The sequence below is a fragment of the Polyodon spathula genome, chromosome 18, assembly GCF_017654505.1.
Source record: "Polyodon spathula isolate WHYD16114869_AA chromosome 18, ASM1765450v1, whole genome shotgun sequence".
NCBI lineage: Eukaryota > Metazoa > Chordata > Actinopteri > Acipenseriformes > Polyodontidae > Polyodon > Polyodon spathula.
In genome coordinates, this window is record NC_054551.1 from 25,620,241 (window position 1) to 25,644,178 (window position 23,938).

General features: G+C 36.7%; 2 protein-coding genes across 4 annotated transcripts in view; both read left to right on the forward strand.

Annotated features, from left to right (window-relative positions):
- The first annotated feature begins 826 nt into the window (after nucleotides 1-826).
- Nucleotides 827-4,690, forward strand: dusp12 (dual specificity phosphatase 12). The gene is made up of 7 exons (XM_041277323.1): nucleotides 827-1,031; nucleotides 1,800-2,124; nucleotides 2,426-2,539; nucleotides 2,742-2,860; nucleotides 3,598-3,694; nucleotides 3,881-4,064; nucleotides 4,396-4,690. Exons 2-7 carry the CDS (start codon nucleotides 1,871-1,873, stop codon nucleotides 4,555-4,557), a joined length of 930 nt encoding a protein of 309 aa, XP_041133257.1. The 5' UTR covers nucleotides 827-1,031; nucleotides 1,800-1,870; the 3' UTR covers nucleotides 4,558-4,690.
- A 1,197-nt stretch (nucleotides 4,691-5,887) lies between these two features.
- LOC121330841 (cyclic AMP-dependent transcription factor ATF-6 alpha-like) overlaps nucleotides 5,888-23,938 on the forward strand; it is a 49,027-nt gene continuing 30,976 nt past the window's right edge. For 2 of the 3 annotated variants that reach the window (XM_041277691.1, XM_041277690.1), the window contains exons 1-9: nucleotides 5,888-6,130; nucleotides 6,730-6,806; nucleotides 7,203-7,275; nucleotides 7,699-7,796; nucleotides 8,028-8,139; nucleotides 8,343-8,546; nucleotides 11,938-12,146; nucleotides 18,323-18,505; nucleotides 18,676-18,767. In XM_041277691.1, coding sequence (XP_041133625.1) covers nucleotides 6,037-6,130; nucleotides 6,730-6,806; nucleotides 7,203-7,275; nucleotides 7,699-7,796; nucleotides 8,028-8,139; nucleotides 8,343-8,546; nucleotides 11,938-12,146; nucleotides 18,323-18,505; nucleotides 18,676-18,767 — 1,142 coding nt within the window. In that variant the 5' untranslated portion in view covers nucleotides 5,888-6,036. The remainder of the gene's footprint in view (nucleotides 6,131-6,729; nucleotides 6,807-7,202; nucleotides 7,276-7,698; nucleotides 7,797-8,027; nucleotides 8,140-8,342; nucleotides 8,547-11,937; nucleotides 12,147-18,322; nucleotides 18,506-18,675; nucleotides 18,768-23,938) is intronic. The other variant, XM_041277689.1, reaches the window with a different exon arrangement.

The window sequence follows — 23,938 nt, forward strand, 5'->3', positions numbered from 1 at the left end:
GAGTTCCCCTGTATTATTTGGATCACTACTGTACCACATGACCTAGCCTTCTGTGACATAAACAAAGAAGCTAATTATTAATTGTCAACACTGAAAATAATCACTTTAAAGCCCATGGTTCTCAAACATTTGTACATTTTTTAAGGGCTGGTAAAATAAAACATAAAAAAATAGCTGACTGCATTTATTTTGCGCAACGTGACCTCAAGGTGCTTAACTTGTTTAACTTGTTACGGGGGGATACTATGGTTAAGGCCTCTAACTCAATCAGGGAAGTTAAGGTGGGAATCTGCTAAAGTCTGTTTTCCAGAATGGCCAGTAGAGTCTAGGATTGTCACCTCTGAGGTACAAAAAAAAAGGACACCTGAACAGAAGGGTTGTTGTTAAAAGTTTAAACTCTCTAGCAACCAGGACAATCCAAGGAAAACAGGGGCATGTGGCAACCATGGAGGTAACTTTACAAGCATCACTTTTAGACCTATTTCAATGTCAGATCTGCTATCTAAACTATCGACGGTGCTGAAACAGATTACACTACAGAATACGTGAATACGTGATACAGTGTGTACAGTATCACAGGGGTTTTGTCCTTATCATTGCCTTCAAGTACAACTACTGATATCTACTTTCTTTCATATACGATATATACAAAATAAACAAACAGGTAAATATACATTAATAATAATAATAATAATAATAATAATAATAATAATAATAATAATAATAATCCTGGTAAAAGCGTCATCAACAAAACGACCCTCAGAGACTAGATCATCGAATAACCAGAACACTGCCAGCCTGAAGTTCCTGTCAAGGAGATCACACAATAACATAGAGGCCTATGAGTTACTATTACATGTAATGATATATTTCCAAAGACGAAAAAAAATCTATTCAGATTACAAATCTCAATAGTTTGCATTTATTCACACAGCAGTTGATTAACTTTGGTTGCCAGGTAGGAACCAAAATATTAATGTATTGGTTTCTAACCGGATTCTTTCCACGGGAGCAGAAGCGAAAATAGAAAGGTAAGCTATTGTGTTAAGCTATTTTTTAAGTTTCTGGGGGGGGATCTAATGTTGATAAAATTGCTGTGTATCATTTTATTATTTTAGTATATTATTGGGTTTTTTTTTGTAATATCGTAGATGAAAAACATTTCGAAAGATGTCAGCCAGTGTGCACGCTGGATAATAACGGTGATGGACTGTACGAGAGTGCAAATAAAATCTATCTCAGTTACAAAATGACATTTATAGCAGTATACAGTGAAATATTGTTAATTAAGTATTTACGGCACGATTCTAGTGTCCTTTGTCCACTCAATCTTCGTCGACTTGTAGAATGTTGTTGAAGCTGACACCCTGGGATCCTAAGTTCAAGAAGCTGTTCGATGAGATTCTGGGATCAATAAGCTACTAGCGACCAAACGAGCAATGGCCTCCTTTCGTTTGTAAACGTTCTTGATATTTTTTTAGCACTTTGTTTCTGTGGCATCCATAAGTAATTTGACTGTGTACCATTAGGTTTTGTTGAAAAACCGCTAGAGGGCAACAAGTCAACGGTGATATATGATTCCACTCCAAGACAGTTGGAAAATGCTCATTATACAGAACTACTGATTTATATGAAGCTAATCCGTAGTTTGAAAACAGTGCATAACTTCAACGTTCACCTTAAAAAAAAAAAAAAAAAAAAAAAAAAAAAAAAAAAAAAAAATCCTTGGATAATTCTGCAAAACTTGTATACTTGTAATTATATTGTCATCAGTAAAATACCTATTCATTTCCATTTAGGTGATTCGACCTTCGGGAAGTAAAAAACAAAAAAAAGGCCCCAGGAGTTTCTGTAACAAACTGTGCTAACCATGATCTGTGTGCAGTCAGGGGTTTATATTGGAGGTGCCAGTGACCTTACAGACTGCAAGAATTTGACCGATGCTGCCATCACTCACATTCTCACAGTAGACTCCGAGGAACCTGAAGTCCTGGGTTCTTTTCAAAGGAAATTTATTTATGCCCTGGATGAATCGAGCAGTGATCTGCTTAGCATTCTGGATGACTGCGTTCAGTTCATCACAGAAGCGCTGACAACAACTCCAGCTGCAGTTCTGGTACACTGGTAGGTAGTAATGCAATATTTCAGTGCAGTGCAGTATCTGCTAAAACAAATACTGTCAGTAAGCAGGTATATCATAAAATGAGTTAATGAATGATGGAATATTGTATTATTTGAAACAGCATTGCGTAATCAGAATAATAAAAAAAAAAAGACAACAGAATGTTTCTTTATGATTTTGTGCAGCCTCTGTTAATTGTGCTAATTGTGCTAAATTTATGTAGCAAATGTACAGTTTGCATGAATGCAATTGAATACCTAAATGTGCTTACTACAGAAATGTGCAATATTCCTGATTGTTTAGTCATGCAGGGGTGAGTCGAAGTGCTGCTGTGGTGACTGCATTTATGATGAAGACACACAGTTTGAACCTGAGTGATGCATATGTTAAACTGCAGAACATCAAACCTGATGTCAAGTGAGTAGTAGTTTTTCTTAATTAACAATTTGGCTTGCCATTTTTTTTTGTTATGGCTTAAAAAGATCCCAATTACTGAGCATGTACGAGCTCAGGATAATTAGTAGCTACACATTTTATGATGCTTCTTGCATGACATAGAATTAGATTTTCTTAGTTATGGGTATCAAGTTTTTGTCTTTTTTATTTTTTTATTTTTTAGAATTATTGAAGAGTTTTTGGACCAGTTAGAACTATACGAGACAATGGGCTGCAAGGTGGATGAAACAAGTCCTGTATACAAACAGTACAGACTACGAAAAGTCACAGAAAAATACCCAGGTAATTACACCACTAACCCATAGCCTTTACTGCAAATACCCAAGTAATTACACAGCTAACCACACAGCCTTTATTGCAGATACCCAGGTAATTACACAGCTAACTCACAGCCTTTACTGCAGATACCCAGGTAATTGCACAGCTAACCCACAGCCTTTACTGCAGATACCCAGGTAATTGCACAGCTAACCCACAGCCTTTACTGCAGATACCCAGGTAATTACACAGCTAACCACACAGCCTTTATTGCAGATACCCAGGTAATTACACAGCTAACCCACAGCCTTTACTGCAGATACCCAGGTAATTGCACAGCTAACCACACAGCTAACTCACAGCCTTTACTGCAGATACCCAGGTAATTGCACAGCTAACCACACAGCCAACGCACAACCTTTACTATAAATGGCAGTTATTGTCAACCAGACACCTTAATTAATAATATAGAGAAGTAAAATTGTGTTAGACTATTAACATGTAGCTGCTTTTACATGCTTGGTGTCTTTGGTTATGCTTCTAATGATATATTTTTTTTATTTTCCTGATGTGTGTAATTTGTGGCTAGAAAATGTTATTCAGTTTTGCCTGGTAAAGCAAGGACCTGCATTGATTAACTAAAGTTTATGTATTAATAGTGTTTGATCAGTGGGTTATTGTTGTAGGGCTGTAGTACTACTGCATAATGTACACAAAACTTTGCAAATAAGCCTAATAACCTATTTCATTATTTTCATAAGAACTTAAGAACCTTCCAAGGGAAGTATTTGCAGCTGACCCGACCTCCCCTGGACAGACACAGAGCAGTGAAGCCATCTGCAGGTGCAGGAAGTGCAGGTCTGATGCTTTACTACTAGAGAGAAAACCACTGCATTCACACTCATGGAAAAGTGTGTCTAGCTTGACTAGTCTTTGTATAAGTTTGACCTTGGCATCTCTTAAGTGAGCATTTTCATACTATATTCATTAATATGGGTCTGTTTAAAAAGTGAATTGATTTGTTTTGTGTTTCTTTATTTTCAGACGCGCTCTGTTTCGCAGTTCTAGCATTCTGAACCATACTCCAGGAACTGGACCAGCAGCCTTTGCTCACAAAAAATTCTCCCATCTAACAGCTGTGTGTGGGGATCAGTCCCAGTGTACATCACACTTCATTGAACCTGTGCAGTGGATGGAGCAAGCACTGCTTGGAGTTTTGGATGGACAGGTGAAAGAAAGTCCTAGTAAAATCTTAAATAGGTTGTCGTGAAGTGGCATTCATTTTATAAGTGCCACAGGGGATACTTGGCTTATGTTCAAGCCACTATGATCTAATCTAAAAAAATTGCAGCTCCCTATTTTCATATCACCGTCTCCATGCTTTCTTCCCATGGCAAAGTGTGCAACATCATATGCAAAAATAAACATTTGTATATTCATGTAATATGCATGTTTATTCAAATTAAAGGCCTTTCACCTTTTAACTTTTATCACAAAAAATATATATATTTGATGAAATCGTGAAGCTGTGTGTAAAATGTATTTTTTTTCCTTTGAAGCTCCTGTGCCCTAAATGCAGCTCGAAACTGGGTTCTTTCAACTGGTTTGGAGAGCAGTGTTCATGTGGTCGGTGGGTGACGCCTGCTTTCCAGATTCACAAGAACAGAGTGGATGAGATAAAACACCTTCAGATACCTGGACTGAGACGGGAGAACAGCTAACAAGACAGATCTCATTAAGATGCTGATTCAGAACAAATACATGCAAAGTTTAAAATGAATATTAAAATGAACTGCTCAAGACCACTTCTCCTCAGTTAAATAGTGTGTACCAGCAAGTGCAGAATAACAATTACATTGCGAAAAAAAAAATGGCTGGACTCAGTTTTAAAATATATATATATATATATATATATATATATATATATATATATATATATATATATATATATATATATATATATCATCACTTGTTGTTTTGTGAAGCATTTGCTTTTATTTGAAAATGCGGTCACCATGGTGATTTTGTGGCTCCACAGCATTCCTCCAGTCTGTTTGATAAATGGTAATTACACCTGTTTCAATGCTGTTTGTGGGATGGATGGATTCCTTCTTCGGGCCTGCCCTAGTATCAGTTTCACCACACTTTGCTGCTTGTATTGATTTTATTGGCTAGCCCTGCTTTCAAGCGGTCTGTAATTGGATGGTAATTGTTTACACACTGTTTTGTTGATATTGTCATATTTTTTGGATGTTGGGAGTGGAGCCATTATGTCTTTTGTCTTTTGTCCTGTCGACCTCTAAAATAGGTTACATATTAAACATACTTTTCACTGGTTGATAGTGCTTTATGTATTTCGACAACATTTTCGAGTGGTTTTTAATAATCCTTATCTACAGATGAACATATTTGTCAACACATTGCTATATATATATATATATATATATATATATATATATATATATATATATATATAGAGAGAGAGACTACACGAGAGACTACACAACAAATGTATATACCAACAACTTTTGACCAGGGGTAGTTAATTATACATAAGTATCGTCAGTACATTCAATAAAATACACTCCTGCAAACGGGATAGCATGTGGGATGCATAATTAAATGCTGTGTGTTCTCAATACCCACCACATCGTGTTATCTTGAAACGCCGATTTTTGTATTTTTGTATTTTTTTTTTTTTTTAATTATTAACGTCAGAAGCGAAATTATATAATGTTCGGCAAAACTAAAGGAAACCAAATCTAGGTACATTTTGACAAATCCAGAACAGCACACAGGCGAAGTGTACAGGAATACATGGAAATTATACTCCAAGGGGCCTTACAAAGCTTACTAAATCATCAATTAATAAAGTAACTACATTAGGATAAACAAAAGCAGATATCACTTTACTGTAAATGCACAATATGTTTCAAATACATCAGAGGGATAGTTTTACTGTGTTCCTGGAATCTGACAGTCAGAAACGTATGCGTTGTATTTCATGAGCGTGTTCAGATTTATGTCCCTTCACAGTACCCATAGTTAATGAAAGGATTTAAACAGACGTGTATTTAAAGTAAGAGATACACACAAGCCAGGAAGTAAAGTGTATTTCGAGATCAGTCTTTTTGCTAAGAATTCCAAGCCTAAAAGATCTATCAAATTGATTTATTTGTAACTAATGTATTCAGCAAAGAATGGCAACAGGGTTAATGTCAGAACTAGAAACTCACCTGAACCACAACAGTTCCACAATGAATAATATTTTTATCGATCAGGGTGGTGAGTGGGGTAAGTGAACTTTGTTACATAATTAATACAGCGACTTTTTGTGTAAATGTATCGCTGCTACCCTGGGTTGTAAATATTTATACATAACCAGCACACACCCACTTGCTTATTAATTTAAAGCCTGTAGTCGGACGCGCTGTGGCGTGGACATCTTTTAAGCCAATATCCAAGTTTCTTTTGAGTTGTTTATGTTTATGTTTGTGCGTTTTTGTTAGTATTATATTATAATCTTTCATCTATTATAACTTAACTTCGATTCTGTATTTGGATGTTTATTTGGGATGTATATTCCGTACAGATGTGTGACGTTATGGTTTTGTCAAGTGTGTGTGTGTGTGTCTATACGATTTTTGTTTAACCTGTTTCACATAAAAACTAACAATTCGTGTACAGCAATGCAGTAGCACGCATAAAATCCATGCTCTTTTAACCAATTCATTATGCAAATCAGTAGCCCCAGCACAAACAAAGGCTTAATTAGAGGGAAGTTCAGGGTGTTGGACCCAACAAAGATAAATTAATTCTTGCAAGATAAACCTTATATGGTTTCGTTTTAAAGAATAGTTTTCAATGGTAAAAATCTGCTTTTTTTCTTGCAGATTATAGCCTGTTTGATGAGCTGGGAGATTTGGGAGATGCAGAAGAGCTGCTGCAGTGTTTGGCTCATGAATCAGATGTGAGTACTGTATGCTGAGGGCAAAACAGGTTGAACTGTTGTTCCATATTTAGTGATTGAGTTCAGATGGGTAGCGGGGATAGATGAAGAGACCTGTCTGACACACCTGGTTCTTCAATGGCCTGACCCTCACTCATTTTTCTCAGCCTAGTGTTCTGTAGCTGCTGAATATTCATTGAGAATGGCTAATGGAGAGTCTAATATTGACTAACCCTGATGTAAGAATCTTGATATCCTGAACCCATACTTAACTTTCAAATGCATAATTGCACATTCGTTGCCAATGCATCCTTTTGCCAAGAGTCTTTTGTACTTTTATTACCTCTCAGAAATAGAATATGTATAAATGTACATTTGGTCTATGAAGGTTAAATAGCTTCTTTTTTGTTTTTATAGGTATACAATGATGGAGGCCTTGATTTTGATATTGATTTAATGCCCTGGGATGAGACTAGCAGTAGCTGCACAGGCAAGTGTGTATTCATTTATTTTTGGTCAGTTGAAAATTGGTATTGAAAACAGGGCCCTCTGTATATGATGTGAGAAGTACAAGTAAGTGGTTTGCAAGCAGGAGGTGATGTGTTGGATTACAGTTAAATCTTAAGCATCAAATATGACTGGGGCCAATTGATACATTGAAGATACTCATGTGTGGTTTTTTCATAGCATTGGCACACACAGATACTTTTTTTTAATGATGTGGTAATACTGCCTGTCTCAATATCTGTCTATTGAATAGAGACCCCTGCCTTTGATACATCTTCAGAACAGATTTTGTTTTGCATTACAAAATTGCTCACCGCTATTTTGCCATAGCAACACAGCTTGGAACTGTTGGGACTGCTTGAAAATGTAGGTTAAATAGTATTTAAAGTAATATTTTTGTGTGCAGATTGGGAGAGGGCAGCTGGCTCCCTCTCCCCGACCACGACAATCAGTTCAGCCCCGTCTCCTTCCTCTGTGGACACCCTCTCGCCATACAGTGTACCTGTGAGTACCAGTCCTGCTACTGTTGTTCTCTGAAGTTAAATGTTCACTTGGCTATTATTGTCCCCTGTATCAGTTTTACCCAGTTGTAGGATATGATGAGAAACCCACAGTGTGTTTGTTTTTATCCAATTACCATTTTTATATATTTTTTTGTAATTTGTTTTTATCTAGTATTTTGTGGAAAAAAAAAAAATCATGCCTATATTTCTTTAATGCATCTTTTGTTTGCAGGAAGAGTTCAATATCTCTTCTCAGTCTCAGCTGTCTCCTGTATCCCTGTATTCAGACACCAGCGGCTCTGATCTGAAGGTAGAGCGCAAAGCCTGGAGGAAGAGTGCCACAGGTAAAAAGCACATCAATGTCTTTCCTTGATGTACTTTTAAAATTAGAAAGTTGTTTTCAAAACGTCATTAAAAAAAAAAAAAAGTAAATGCATTCTTATTTCTACTGTATTACAGTTTTTTTTTTTTCTAGTTGTTTTAGTAATGGATCAAATCGGTGTATTAAATATAAAATGCTTTCTCATTTTCTTTTCACCCTGCTAAGGAAAGTCCTCTTCAAATCCACCAAAGCGCCCAATTCAGGTGACACCAAAGATTTCTATTCAGCCTAAGCCAGTAGTCACAGCAGTTCCCTTTTCTCTTAACACTGGCAATATTCCAGCTAAACCAATACTAATCCAGCCTCTTCATACTGTGCTGCCTGGGTTGAAGCAGCAACCTGTTACCATCCAACCAGCTCTTCCTGGAGGTAAGATTTGCTACTGATTAAACTACAAATTAATATCTTCTAGTCTTTGTGCCACATCACTCTTGCCTCATATATATCCATAGTAATGCCACTTTAGATAAGCCAGTGTAGTAATTAGAACACGTAGTAAAAGAGAGTGATAGACTGTGTGTAGATTCTATCTCTGGAAGGTACACAGTTTATTTGCATTTCTTGTTATAAACCATTGTAAAATAAAATGGATATAAAAGTTTGAACGTGCACTGCTGTTTGAGGTTATTTAAGTTAAACCAGTGAGTAGCAGTTGGCTTAATACTAAGGAGTAAAACATGCTGATGTATTTTCTCTTCAGTTTTTTGCATTTAAGGGCATTCCCATAATCACTAGTGTGTTTAGAGCAAAACTAACGCCATAGATTCTCTTTTGTTGTTTTTGTAAAACTTTTACTAACATCATATTCATGGACATGTGTTGTAAATACACGTCTTTCCAGCAGGTGTCATCCAACTCTTAGTTATATTTTAGTGTGCTGCATTTTAATGCAAAAAAAAACTGGTGAGCCACAAATGTGATGCTTACCTTGGGATGCATTGCATTTTTATACATTGCTACAAGTGGTCGTGTATTTTATTAACCAGATTATAACAGTAAGAAGACATTCTCACTCTTACTAACAGAAACATACTTTCCTTTTAAGTAAGCATTCCTCTTAGAGGTGCTTGTATGTTTTTTGTAAATCCGCCACTACTTCTAAATCTAATATCTCATAAACCATTTCAAATCTGACTTCATAATTTCAGTGTTTTGGAAATTCCTCTCCCAAATCTAATTGCACCAATGACCTTGAATTTGACGCCATTATATTTTATTCTCTAGGTTCACTGTTGTATGTGTTACTGTTACAAACCCTGCTAGATATAACCTATCTTTACATTGTTGGAATATATGTATTTAATCTGGTTTTTAATTTTAATTACTGTTGATATGTGTGTAATGGTTGATAATTAAGTTGTCATTCAGAGCATTCATGTTAGTTATGCTCTTTCTTTACAAACACATTTCACAGTATTCAATTACTTGATAGCTTAGGTTATTGACATGTTTCAGTCACTCCTGTACCCTCCAGTATGCAGCAGCTGAGAGTGTTTTACTTGCAAAAACTGTCTTATATAGTATAATTGGTACTACAGTGCTATTAATGTATTTAAAGGGGAAATGTAAACAGCTGGTCCAGACATTTGACCTAAGACTGTCAGAATATCAGTTGGATACGTTTCTCAGTATATGACTGAACAGGTTTATTTGTATAGCCTGCTAAACATTACCCTACTAGGTACTGTAACGGTTAAAGTAAAGCAGCTGTGTAAAACTAAACTAAACAGTTGTCATACCTTAATTAAACACGGTATTCTATGTAGACCTCTACAAAGTAGACACATGATGCTGAAAACCCCAAAGTTCCACTTGCACTATTTTTTCAAAGGGGATGAACATCCTCGGTTTTGTATATATTTTATCAAACCAGGTACACAGTTGGTATCAGAAATGTTCTGCAAACTAAAGGAAAGTTGATTAGAGGCTGGCGTGTTTTGGAAGTTTTTTATTGTCTATTGTGTCCTTCCACCTGTGAGGGTGGGGAATGTGATTTCTGTTTGTCAGCAATCCAGGGGTGGTGTTGATGGGCTAAGGCATGTCACACAGGATCATTTTCTAAACTGAAGCCCAACAGGCAGCATAGCAAGTCTTGAGAGGAGGCCAGCCCTTTTGTGTTCTTAAATGAGGCTGATCATCTCTTGTGAATCAAGTTTAACTGACGAGCAGTATTAGCTGTAGGGTTAATACCGCAATACAAGAGAGAAGATTCAATTCTTCTTTTATAAAAAAAGTAACTCTCAAGTGAGTATCAAGTTAATTTTATAATTTTGTCAGCATAATGTGTAGTAAAGAATGTATTTCTTTCTATTTGTGTATATATCGATATATATATATATATATATATATATATATATATATATATATATATATATATATAATGATTTTATATGCACAGGAGGTTAATGTGTTTTCTGGTGATGGGTAACTTGCACATTAATAGCTGTCCAGGTCTTTTTAAACTGTAACTTTACTGTATTTTTAAAAAAACAGGCTGAGTTTTTACACTGCCAAAGGTGTGGGAGGGTGTTGAGGCGGGGGTATCTGTGATGGGTGGTCCTTCATAGAGGTTACGTCTTAAAATGGCTTAATTGTCCATTCTTTTCTAGCCGTTCAAATCATTGGACTTTTTATTTGAATCCTTATATAGCCAAGGAATTGAAATAGGATGTATAAAATAAGATCAATCTATTTAAAGATGTTTATAGTCTCAGTGGACAGAATCCTGTCTGGTTTCTTTTGTTATTTCTCCTTCCACTATTTTCGTGGACTTGTACATGTTGTTAGCCTTCTCCTCTTATGAGCAATGAGGAATCTGTGACTTCAAAACAGCAAGCTTTTGCAGTGTGTTTTCACAATATGTCCCATCTGGGATTTGACATACCAGCAATCTCCACGGGGACCCCAGTTCCCAGCAGTCAAGCATGGTACAGCTTATTCTTGCATGAGATACGAACTACGAGAAGCATCCCAGAAAGCTTAGACCAAATGGGTCACCTAGACCAAAAAACATTTTGAAAACCTTTGCAACGAATACAAAAAAAAAAAGACCGGTGTGGTGCCTACAATTCATGTTATGTTAACGTACGGATCATAAAATAAACAAATGGTGTCACTCACTTTTAGCCTCGTATGTTAATTCAGAAGAGATTTTACAAGAATTAAATAATAAAAAAAAAAGCGTGTTGAAAAGTTTGAAGCAGATGTTTTCCTAAAGACTGTGTTTTTAGTTTATTTAGTTTTTTTTTTTTTCCAAGAAAGTAAAATCACCTACTTTCTTCCATTGTGTTTGCCCATAGTACTGACAACTGCTTGGCTTTGGTAAAGCAGAGAATAGTTTTTTGGAAGCTTTAAGTCAATCAAAGGATTGTCATATGGAATCTCTTAAACAACAGCTGTAGATTTCAATAAAATATAAAGCAATGACACATTTCGACCAGAAAGCATATGCGATTTAACTGCAGGTTGAGTACAGAGCAATACAAAAATATAAACAGAAATTACTGTTTGGGATTTGCAAAGAAAATGAATAGATTTTTGGGTGATTTTTAAAAAATGTGTTTTAATTACCTTCACACAAATAATTGATAGCATGACACCCCTAAGCAGATAGAGCCACCAAGTGAACAATTGTTGTACTTGTGTTACAGATCCAAATTGATGAATACAATTACTTTCTTATGCATGTTAAGGCCTAACTAATGGGTCTTCCTCGAAGCGTGTTCCTGCCTTTAGCTCATAAACAATCTTTTTCTGCCAGGACGACCAGTGGTGCTGCATCAGCCAATCCAAGTGGTGCAGCAGGTCTTGACCACGCGGCAGGTTGTAACCCTCGCTGATGGGGTCATCACTGTCACCAATCACCCTGGAGACAGACTGACTACCACCGGAAACGCTGCACTCCCCGCAGTTGCCCAGAGCCAGCCCATCTCTGTGGGACACTACCAGACCGGAGCTGCTGACGGAGATGTATGTTTTTGTTTCATTTTTTCAAGGAATTACTCAATATATTTTATAAATGTTGTGCTAGGGGAAAGAACGCTGGAAAAAGGAGCAAAGTATGAATATTCGTTGACTCAAATGCACAAAATACTGTTAATAAAAAAATAAATAATAATAAAAACACGTACAAATACACTAAAAGGCAGAAAACAAGTTTGTATTTTACTTTCAGCACGCTCAAAATTGCTTCACAAGTGGTTTTAAAAAAGGATAAAAAATCTGGTATGTGTACTTTTTTAAAATAAATTAAATTTAGTTTTCTTGTCATTCATCCTGAGCCTCGGGGTCGGTTCATCGCTGTTGAAAAACAAATTGGAAAGCTCGCCGTACAGCCATGGGTGTGTATTGGCTGGAACATTCAATTTGATGCGCATTATATTATTATTATTCATGAGAGACCCGGTATCTAGTGATCATATTTCCAAACAGCCCAGGCGAGTATTGGAGACCGGCGATTATTTTAAGTTTTATGGTAGTGCCATAGATATTTAGATGACTAAATGTAGGCATGGAACAGGTTAGAAACACCATCTGCCACCAGTAGCACATACTATGGTACATGGGCATGATACAAAAGGTTATGCAAAACCCACCTAGGTATTTCTGGTTTGAATCTTTTCTCCCACTGCAAGTGTGTAAAACAAGTCTGAGACAGAAATTCATAATATAATAATACTAGGATTATTTGTAGTTTCCATGAATAAATGATGAGGTATCCAGTGTTATATTGTCTAAACCATGTGCGATTATGATCTTTTTATCATTTCAATTCATTAATCACTGTAGGGCATACAAATACGCCGAACTAGCCTGCAGAGGGAGCGAGAAGGGCAGATTTCCAGTGTGTGGTGCACGAAACACAGAATATCACCTCAATAGGAAAGAATTTATATTTTGTTTTGGTTTATGATTAGAAATCCATAGGATTATATAATAATGTACAAATGGTAAAATAATAACAAACCTTATTATAAGCTACAAGAAGTGTCAAGCTGCTGTAAAAAGTTGTGGCTTCCTAGTTTGCTAGCTTTTCCGAAAGATACAAAAGGGTCAAAATAAAGCTCTGAGATGATGATAAATAGAGTTGAAACAGCTGTACATTTGTTTCCAAATATTACAGTATTTCTCTTGGGAATTCCATTAGACTGGAAAATGTTGTAGCGTACATAAATCTCTTATTCTGGGTTATGGAATGCTATTACAAGGTAATGTAAATTGTTAGTATGAGCCAAAATTGTAAACACACTAAATTCCCAATGATGGCTAAACCAATTCTCATCATTTATTGATTAGGTTGTCATTGTTTTGAAAAAAGATGAACTTTCTGACCTAGACAAATATTATTTATCAAAGGCTGTAACACGTTTTAGTACTCATAAGAATATGAGGATATTCTTTTAAGTATGATTTTAATTTAGCTGTAAACATGTAAAATACAGTTAAGAAATACGTCCCTGTTAAAACGGCCCGTGGATTTCATAAGAACCAAGACTGATTCCAGGCAGTATTTGATTGAAAACAGGACAGTTTCACAAAAAATCCACGTTTCCTTTTAGCTACAGGCACTGAACAATGTGTTGAAAACAATGGGAAGTGCTGTGTAGTCCTGTATGTGGAAGTTATTTTGCATTGTACATGAAAAAGGTGTGCTTCATTAGCAAACATATTTCCAATTAATTTTTCACATGCTGCCTGAAGTAGCATATTTAAACATTGACGGGCTCCTGGAGAAGGTGGGAAAGGAAACTGGGGGTTTCGTCCTTTCAGAATGGTTTTGGAAAGGTTTGGAAGTTATGTTTATAGGTACTATAACATTTATTTTATTTATTTTAAATCTCCTTTTAACGTTGTTGTTGTTGTTGTTATTGGTATTTTAGCAACCTTAAAGGGTATATAAGGACCACGCAAAATATATTTCCCATTATCTTCTTGCTCACATATGTAACTGAGATGGATTTACCAGTGAGCAGGAGGATGATGGAAAATGTAGTTCTGAGAAATACATGAGACGCCATCTTGGAAATGTAATAGAAACAGCCACAGAGCAATGCAGTTTGTGGGGAAAAAGTGGTCAAGGTGTAAAAAAATAATAATTAAAACAATATGCACACCTTACTTACAGTTGTAGCAACATATGGGAGCATGTAACACAATACATAAAATAGAAAGGTCCTTAAATACCTTTTAATCCCATTACTTATTTTTTATTTTTTTTTAATTATGGTTCTTGTTGTTTGTTCTGCCTCATATTCTTTCACTGCTGTACAGTTTAGTGTCTTCTCAATTGTTGTTCCCAGTTTGTATGTGCCGTTTTGGGTTGGGTAGCTGTTCAGAAATTTGAATTTGTAACTAAATAAATGGTATTGTTTTCCCTGCAATGGCACTGGTCCCAGATTTAATAGTTGCTTAGGAGACAGATTTAAAACCAAACAACATTTAAAATCCAAATAATTATACAGCAGAAAAACCAGGCTGTTATTACAGAACTGGATAAATCTTTCAAAATGTACACACAATTTAAGATTAAATTTGTGACTTAAACAGTCAAATCGAGCTAGCATCCACTTTGTATTTTTTGTTTCTTACACAGTCCATGGAAACAGACCAACAGTGTGTAAAATATCTGTCTGTCATCCATGGGCCACTAAAACTATGTTTAGTTTAAGTCCCTGTGCCATAAACCTTCTTGATACTGTACACTCACAGGTGTGGTTGTATTACAGTATTACAGAACCACAGGGGTGTCCAGGATAGACAGCCTTCTTCCATGGAAAAGGTCATAGTTGGCAATCAAAAGTTCAGATTACCTACTGTGCACAGAACCAACCTGCTTTCTTTCTCCAGCGGTCTATGAGTGTATAATTCGGTAATCAGATCTCGGATGAACACTGCATACTAGAGTAGTGGAAGTCACTTGAAATAATTTAACAAGGTAAAACAGGGGTTTATAAACAACCCCCATTGAGTGCATTTATAATATTATTCAGGTGCTTTGTTTTTGTATAATTGCTATATTGAACACCGGGTCCACTGTAAAAATGTGATGTGACCATAAGAGGAATAACTTGGCTTTATTGCATGTAGGATTTTGTTGCTGGAAAACTTGTTTCATCTTGCGTTTTTATTTTACTCTTGAAAAGAATAAATAGTAGCTGTTATACCAAGGGTGGGCAAACTGCAGCCCGTGGGGACATTTCATATGGCTTGTGAGCTGCAGTGTTTTTAAATTAATAAATTACTCAATTACTAAATATAGTAAAATATAAACTCTCCTTCACTCAGTCTTGATAAGTGCTTCAGTTCATTCCAAAGTAACATCTCTCGACCTACGATCATCAGGTGCTGACTTATAAACACGCAGGCACTCGCAGTGCCTTGCCAAAACAAACCACTTTGCACTGGCCCACGTGAGACGCAGTAGGTGTATGATGTTGATTCAGTCCTGTGAGCATGTGGTTTCTTTTAACTGCAGTAGTGATTTTTTTTTTTGTGCATTTTTGAAAAAAAAAAAGTGTTTAAAAGAAGAGGAAAGTGGATATTGACTGAGTGCCAGGTTTAACAAAGAATAGACTTCACCGACGTGTAAGGCTGGGGCGATGCCTAATTTTTCACTAACGATATGTCTTTCTCCAAAAAAGCAGACTCATTGATTCATCGACGTAATGAAAGGGCAAAAAAATTAAACGCATTAATACATGTGGAGCTGTGGATTACTGTGTAACATTGCTAGTCACTCTTTAAAAACTATTATGCATTTTACATTGATTACATCAGTTTATGCAAATAGTAATAATAAAATATATTGTTATTTTTGTGTTTATTTGAATCAGTTGTAGCTCGGTCGATACAGAATTTGTAATTCTGACACAACGCTCTTAACTTGGTCTGTTACTTTGAGGACTCCTGCACAGATGCAATCCCATCAGTCAACACTCACGGGGGGAGGCAAGCTCAATCACATGCAGATTCAGTGAGTCAGACATGAGGGGACAAGAGACGTTCTGTGCTTAATGCAAAAAATAATTGCTGATTACAAATTTTAATAATAATAAAAAAAAAAAAAAGCTTTCCTTTGCTTAAACCCTTTACACAAAAAAAATGCACAGGCTTGACTATCGATAGTTGTCAAACGATGCATCGCCTCAGCCTTACTGACGTGAGATCAAAGGCTATATGCCTGATTTGTCAGGAGAACATTGCCGTGTTCAAAGAATACAATTTTAACTGTCATTTTACAATGAAACATTGTAATTGTAGCTGTAACTTGGCAACTGAGGAAAAGGCAAGGAAAGCTGAACAATTCACTTCTAACCAAAGGAACAACAAAACATTTTTATGCGACAAAGTTCAGCCTCTGTACTATGGCAAGTTATGTTCTGGCATTCAAGATCACGAAACAAAATAAGACCCTGACTGACTTTTTATAATATGAATGTCCACTGGCTTAGTTTAGCAAATGTGCTGCAGTGAGTGTGGGAGCTTAAGGATGAAAGAAGGCAAATTCTCTGAATTAAAAGAATCCGAACTAGGTGTGCAACCTTGAGTTTGGTGAGGATATCATAACACATTTGAACAAAATTACTGTGAACCTGCAAGGTAAGGGTATGTTTGTACATGAATTGTACTCCAGTGTGAAAGCTTTTAAAGTAAAATTTGTCCTGTTTGCGAAATACATAAAAAGCAAAGTGCTCGCTCACTTTCCAATACATAAATGTATGGAAGTGTCATCAGAGAAGGCAGACAAATATAGCAAAATTCTGAGTGGCTTGCAGGGAATTTTCTCGTCGATTTTCCAACTTTGAAAAGATTGAGAAGACCCTAGAACTGGTGCCCATGCCCATTTGACTACGAGAAAGTCCCAGAAGAATTGCATCTGAAGCTCATTGAACTCCAATGTGAACTACGTTCAAGGAAAAGCACAATTCAGTAACACTGGACAAGTTTTATTCCTCTTTGAGTGAAACTAAGTTCCCAAATATCCGCAATGTAGCCAAGCAAATGCTGGTTTTCTTCGGGTCCACCTACTTGTGTGAGTAAACATTTTCACTGCTGAATTGCAACCAATCTCGCTACAGATCCCAGTTAACTGACAAGCATCTCGGCTTGCGGATTTCAATAACAACAATAGCCACAGGATTGTGATGCCATGCTAAAGAAGAGCAACCAGCTGCATTTTTGTGCAATGTTATTGGGATTTGTTTAGGATTATAAGTAGGCTTGGTACTTTCATTTTTCCCCAACACTACTCTTTTTCCAACTTCAGTCTATAAACAGCTAAACTTCACTTTAGAGCTAAATAGTTTTGCCAGCACATGCAGTGAATTTCACTTCTGCAGTTTGCAAAGAAACAACCTTCTTGCGTTTTATAAATCAAATTGCAGTTTCAGCGACGTGCAGTTGCAGACTTATATTACGGATGGATATGGGTGTCCAGCAAAAGGCTGAAAGCTGCACAGAAACAGGAGTTTTGTTTTCATGTTGTGATAAGATGTGGACGTTTATTATACACAAGAAAAAATGGTCTCAAACATTGCATTAAAACTGATTTTAAGAGTTGTGCAATGCATTCAGACACGTGTTGGAGTCATCAACATTTGTTACTCATTACAGATATCCATTTGGGATTTAGTGATTCCATGTCATTTTTTCCATGTTGTACTGCAACATGCATACCTCTTTGTAGCTTTCCATCTGCTGAGGAGGCATAGCAAGACTAGCCAATTGCTGTGAACAACTGGAACCTTAATAGAAACATTTGAATTTCATTTGCAGCAGACTGATTCATTAGAACCTAATCAAAGTGACCCAGCTTTTTATGTACAGTTGGAGTCATTATCAGTGAGTTAATAACCAAATTAATGCTGTAATCTGATTAGCAACACACAATGATCTGTTTTGCATTATTTCTGGTTCCATTTCAAAGAAAAAAAAAAAAAAGATGATTGCCTTGCTTAAGCTGAGTGAATCAAGTTCTGAGTTTTTAAGCCTTACCAAATGCAACATTCAGAAGAGAATGGGAGCCAAAACCCTTTGTGCATGGTACCTACTTCTATTGTTTTGGTTTTTTTTTTTTTTTGGGTGTGAGGTATTTTTATTAATTAATTTTACAAATTGATTCCCCCCCCCCCCCCCCCCCCCTCAAGAATGTGTTGAGGAGACAGCAGCGTATTCTCAAAAACCGTGAATCTGCTTCTCAATCGAGGAAAAAGAAAAAGGAATATCTGCTCACTCTGGAGGCCAGGTTGAAGGTAGCTCTGTCTGAAAACGAAAAACTGAAGAATGAAAATGGTTCCCTTCAAAAACGGCTTGATGGGCTTTCATCAGAGGTGGGTATAATCACAAACACGCGCACACACACACAGCCAGTGGTATTAACACTGAGGACTGTATCACTTTATTTTACAGTACATGATATTAATGCTATAGAAATATGCAATACTAAATCCTAACTCTCCCAATAGAAGTAAATTTATATAGATTGTGTTTTGTTTTCTAGAACCTAATCCTGAAGATAACAGCACCAAAAAGGAGGTCTGTTTGTGTCCTGGTGGTCTTGGCATTCATAATGCTGAACAGTGGCCCATTGAGGTAAGCATGTATTGTATTCAGTTGACCAAAATGATTGAAACCAGAACGTGAAGCATCTTGAGTTAGTTGATTATAGGTCTTGCCTCTTGCCCCTGGATATCTCTAGTTATGAGGGAGGTCCCTGCTATTGCTTCAAAAGTATCCTCTGTTTCATATGAATCTTAATCAACGTGGCAATTCACAGACACAAACATGTTATTTAACTGTGCTGACAAAACATGTTGCTGTTAAAATCCTCAAGTTTTTTTTCTTTTTTTTTTTGTACAGTGGTTTAAAAATGTATTTGAACATACATTAAATCTGTAACCCACAGTTAAATGGTTGTGTTCGGATCTCCTTATTCTGCGCTTCAACATGTGCAGTGAAAAAAAACGGAATTAAACAATCATTTCCAAGGCAATACTCGTCAAGTAAACACATTCTGGGTTTACCCAACAATCAAATGTTGTAGGTTTGCACATGCATATTGAGTGTGCTTGCAAACTGAGTCGTGCTTTCAAATGGTTTAAGATTTAGTCCAGCATTGAACCCTGTCAAAAAACAATGTCTGTATCAGTCAAAAATGATTTTAACTGTGTATATATATATATATATATATATATATATATATATATATATATATATATATATATATATATTATATATATATATATATATATATATATATTGTCCGTCCAATTTGATCGCAGACAACCGTCGCCTTCGCGAGATTTTTGATTTTTCTGTTGGAGCCGCTGCTCTCTTTCCCTCGCTGCTGCTACTGCTGCTGTGAGGGGAGGGGGGCATGGAACATTGGGGGGTGTTCTCCTGGTGTGTTCTGACTGTCGCCTAAAATCAGCCCTAGCATTGCTGTTCACTCTGTTTGCTAAATAAAATAGCTTTCTATTTTGGAAGATACAAGTTGCACGCTTGGATTCTTACTGCCGCTACAATTGGGGTCCATTTCTGTCTGCAATACTATGATATGGGTCATACTTGCAAAACTCTATATTAATCAACGTTTTAATTTTCTTTCATGATGCAATCCTAAAACGGTGAGTAAACATTGTTTATGTTGCACAATGCCGTCTTTTTAATGTATGTTTTATTTGAAGTGTTTAATCACTTGTTTTTTATTTAGATATTTGAACAAATATCTAAATCTTGAATGAATGTCCAAACATAACAATTAATGTTCGTCCCAGCACAACAAAAAAAAAAAGCAAGATATAAATAGATACTGATCAATTTTTTATTTAGCACTCAGCAAAAAGATAACGGCAAAGAACATTAGTGACTGCTACTGTTGCTCCTGATACCTGGAACCTTTGCTTGAACCAGCACAGTCAACATCTGGATCAAATAACTAGGCTGAGGATATCTTGAGTATCGAGTTAAATTGAGAATAACATTTTGATTTGGCGATATTCATGATGGAGAAAGATTGTTGCTTCTCAAGACAGTATTTCAGCAGCATTTCTTCAAGAACTCCATCAGAAAATGGTTTTGAAGAAGCAGCTATTTTGTGAGCAAGCAGGCTTGCATTAACAGCAGCATCACCTATGCTACAAGCATTAGTAAACATCAATTGATGCTTTTTCAATGACTGTGCTAATTCAGAGTATTTATCGTCACGTACCGTTCCTGTATATGTATCATATTTCTTGTTACTTGATAATACAACATAAATATCATAAACTGCTGAATCTCAAATTAAAAGGTTTACTTGAGCCTTAGTTACAGCCAAGGAAGGACCGATCTGGCCTAAGTGATAGCACACAGAATTAGAATTTTATAATATTTTAAAAGGGAAGAAAACATTTTTTGTACAGGGGAATTCAAGCAGGGTATAAACACATCACATTACTTTCTCTGTCTTCCTGCTTTTGTGTACATATTCCTGCAATATGATTTACAAGTGATTTGTTTTTATGTTTTTGTTAACATATGTCTGGTCATAAATCAGTTTTGACCAGTTTTTATTGTGCATCGGGTCTTCCTGTCAAAATGTCTTCTGAATTCAAAACATCACCTGGTTCAGCATTTTGTTGGGAAGACCTGATGCATAATACGGAAAGTAATTTATTGTGTTTTAAACCCTACAGCATGTTCAGTAACACTTTAAAAAATGTGTAGTTTATTAGACAAATACAAAATCAGCCTAGATAAGTGATTCAATTCCTGGCTAGCTGAATGCCAACAGTTCTCATGCCCTCAACCTGCAAATTAAAACAGAAAATGTTGCATCTGTACATGCATGTCATTTCGAACGAAACATGCTGAATAATGTTACGTTAACATATTGAATTGCATACCTCTTTGTAGCTTTCCATATACTTAGTGAAAAACTGACAAAAATGGAAAGCTTCCGGTAGAATTTTGCGATTTCATTTTGTAGTTTCGTTGATTACATGATGTTAAATAAAAGATCTAAATTATATTTGTATAGTTTTTAATTTTTTTAAATTTTTTTTATCATGTCTGAATCCTAAAATGCTAGGTAATGCAAATTATTTTTTCCCATAGCTGGAGTGTGAGTATTCCATGCTGGAAAGAATGACAAGACCAGTATCATTAAGTGACATTAACAAGAGTTTCCATGCTGTCAAGCTTTGAGGAGTAATGAGTTTTTTCCAGCCCAGTTGAAATTCAAAGAAACTGAGTATGTTTCTACAGTTGCAAGAAGTGTTTTATTTTTAAGAGACTGTGGCAAAGTGGTAACAGTGTACAGATGCAGAAGTGATGCAGTGCTTAATCAGGAGACAAGACAGTAATAATCCAATTAGAAAGCTTTAATGTTGTAGTCCAGGTCTGGTGAACTCAAACAATAATCCCAGGCAATACACAGCAATATGTATTGCACTGTTCAAAATAAAGGGTTTGCAATCCCAAATTATAAACACAGTCCAGTTACACACACACAATGTACAAACACGGCCACCAGTCCTGGGTGCGTGCTGCAGTGCTCGTGGTGTTAATACAATTATTGTCATGACACAGGTGTAGTGATGTCCGGGTTCGTGCTGACCTCTGGCGACAGTACCAGAACATGTTAGCCGTCTACTAATAACAACAATTAGAGACGAGACAAAACAAACAAAACACTTGTACGATATTTTTAACACAGGTCCTTCCGGGTCGTTTCCTTAACCATAAATGAAGGAACAGATCACATCGCTCCATCTCCTGTTTGTACCAACACTTGGTAAACGATTGCAGCAGCTCCTTTAATCCACTGCTGCCACATCGTTTCCCTTCCGGGTTCACCGGAGCTCCGCCCCCTTTCTAGATGACAACCCTTCCTTTTAACCCTGGGAATGACTTGCCAGGCCATGTGGTCCAGGGTGCTCTGTACTTAGTGCCCTCACAGGCCGGGAGGGAGATTTACCACCAAGAATCATTCTGTTTCTGTCACAGAGACCTAAAGGAATAGTTTTGTTATATACTCAAATGTTTCTTGCATCACAAGACCTATAAGGTCTCTATTTTGTGTATGTTGGAGCCAGTAAGTATCAATAGGTGTTTTCATTTTGCTGTCGGCAGTCTCTTAAGTAGGTGTGGGTGCAAATGCATTCGATACGCGCACAACTCTGAAATGCGGGCTTATGATGTAGAAAGTGTAGAAATCTTAATATATAAACAGGAAAGTTGGACTGTTCCTTTATGCATTCGAACCCCGCAGGAGCCAGTGCAACCAAACTTGGCATGGCCTCCGCTTTTATCCAGACAGAGGTTGAGGGCTATGTTTGGATTCAAAATTTTGACCCCTGAGGTATTTTATTTAGTAAACCCATTGCTGGATCACTACAGTAGCCATGTATCTCAAATTAAAGAAACCAAAAAAACAAAAACAAATTGCAGAAACAAAAAAAAAAAAGGGAAAGGGGTCAGAGCGCATTGTGCGACACCCAAGATCGAGAAAACATAAGGCTACCATTCCCTAATTTGTCATGCATGAAATATTGAATTTCCCTAGGTAACGGCAGGTACTTCAGCTAGTGTATGTATGTATGTATGTGTGTATGTGTATATATATATATATATGTGTGTGTGTATGTGTGTGTGTGTGTGTGTGTATATATATATATATATATATATATATATATATACACACACACACACACACACACACACACAGTACCATAAAGTATTTGCCCCCCTGTCTGATTTTCTGCATATTTTTGACATTGAATATTATCAGATCTTCAACCAAAATCTTATATTAGAAAAAAAGGGACCCTGAGTGAACAAATAACACAGAATTGATACTTGTTTCATTTATTTATTAAAGAAAGTTATGCAAACACCGTGTGAAAAAGTAATCGCTTAGACTCAATAACTGGTTACACCACCTTTAGCAGCAATAACTGCAACCAAATGCTTCCTGTAGTTATTGACCAGTCTCTCCCAGCACTGTGGAGGAATTTTGGCCCACTCCATGCAGAACTGCTTCAACTCAGTGACATTTGTGGGTTTTTGAGCATAAACTGCTCGTTTCAGGTCCTGCCACTACATCTCAATGGGGTTTAGGTCTGGACTTTCACTAGGCCATTCCAAAACTTTTGATTTCTTGTTCTTCAACCATTATGATGTAGACTTGCTTGTATGTTTCGGGTCATTGTCTTGCTGCATGACCCAGCTGTGCTTCAGCTTCAGCTCACAGACGGATGGCCTGACATTCTCCTGTAGAATTTTCTGATACAGAGCAGAATTCATGGCTCCTTCAATGATGTCAAGTCGTCCAGGTCCTGATGCAGCAAAGCATCCCCAAATCATGACACTACCACCACCATGCTTGTCCGTTGGTATGAGGTTCTTACTGTGGAATGCAGTGTTTGGTTTTTGCTAGACATAACAGGGCCCATGTTGGCCAAAAAGTTCCACTTTTGACTCATCTGTCCATAGAACATTGTTCCAGAACTCTTGAGGATCATCTAGGTGCTTTTTGGCAAACCTGAAACGAGCGTTCTTCTTAGTGAGCAGTGGTTTCAGCCTTGCTACTCTGCCATGAATCCTATTTTTGCCCAGTGTCTTTCTGATGGTGGGATCATGAACTCTGACCATAGCCGAGGCGAGAGGCCTGCAGATCTCTGGATGTTGTTCTAGGGTTCTTCCTGACTTCCTGGATGATTTTACACCTTGCTCTTGGAGAGATTTTGGCAGGATGCCACTCCTGGGAAGATTCACTACTG

What these genes read in the sequence shown, in the direction of transcription:
- dusp12 (XM_041277323.1), top strand. Translation starts at nt 1,871, where the DNA reads ATGATCTGTGTGCAGTCAGGGGTTTATATTGGAGGTGCCAGTGACCTT. An exon ending in AACATCAAACCTGATGTCAA is followed by an intron (nt 2,540 to 2,741) that starts GTGAGTAGTAGT and finishes TTTATTTTTTAG; the next exon opens with AATTATTGAAGAGTTTTTGG. An exon ending in AGTCACAGAAAAATACCCAG is followed by an intron (nt 2,861 to 3,597) that starts GTAATTACACCA and finishes TATTTTCATAAG; the next exon opens with AACTTAAGAACCTTCCAAGG.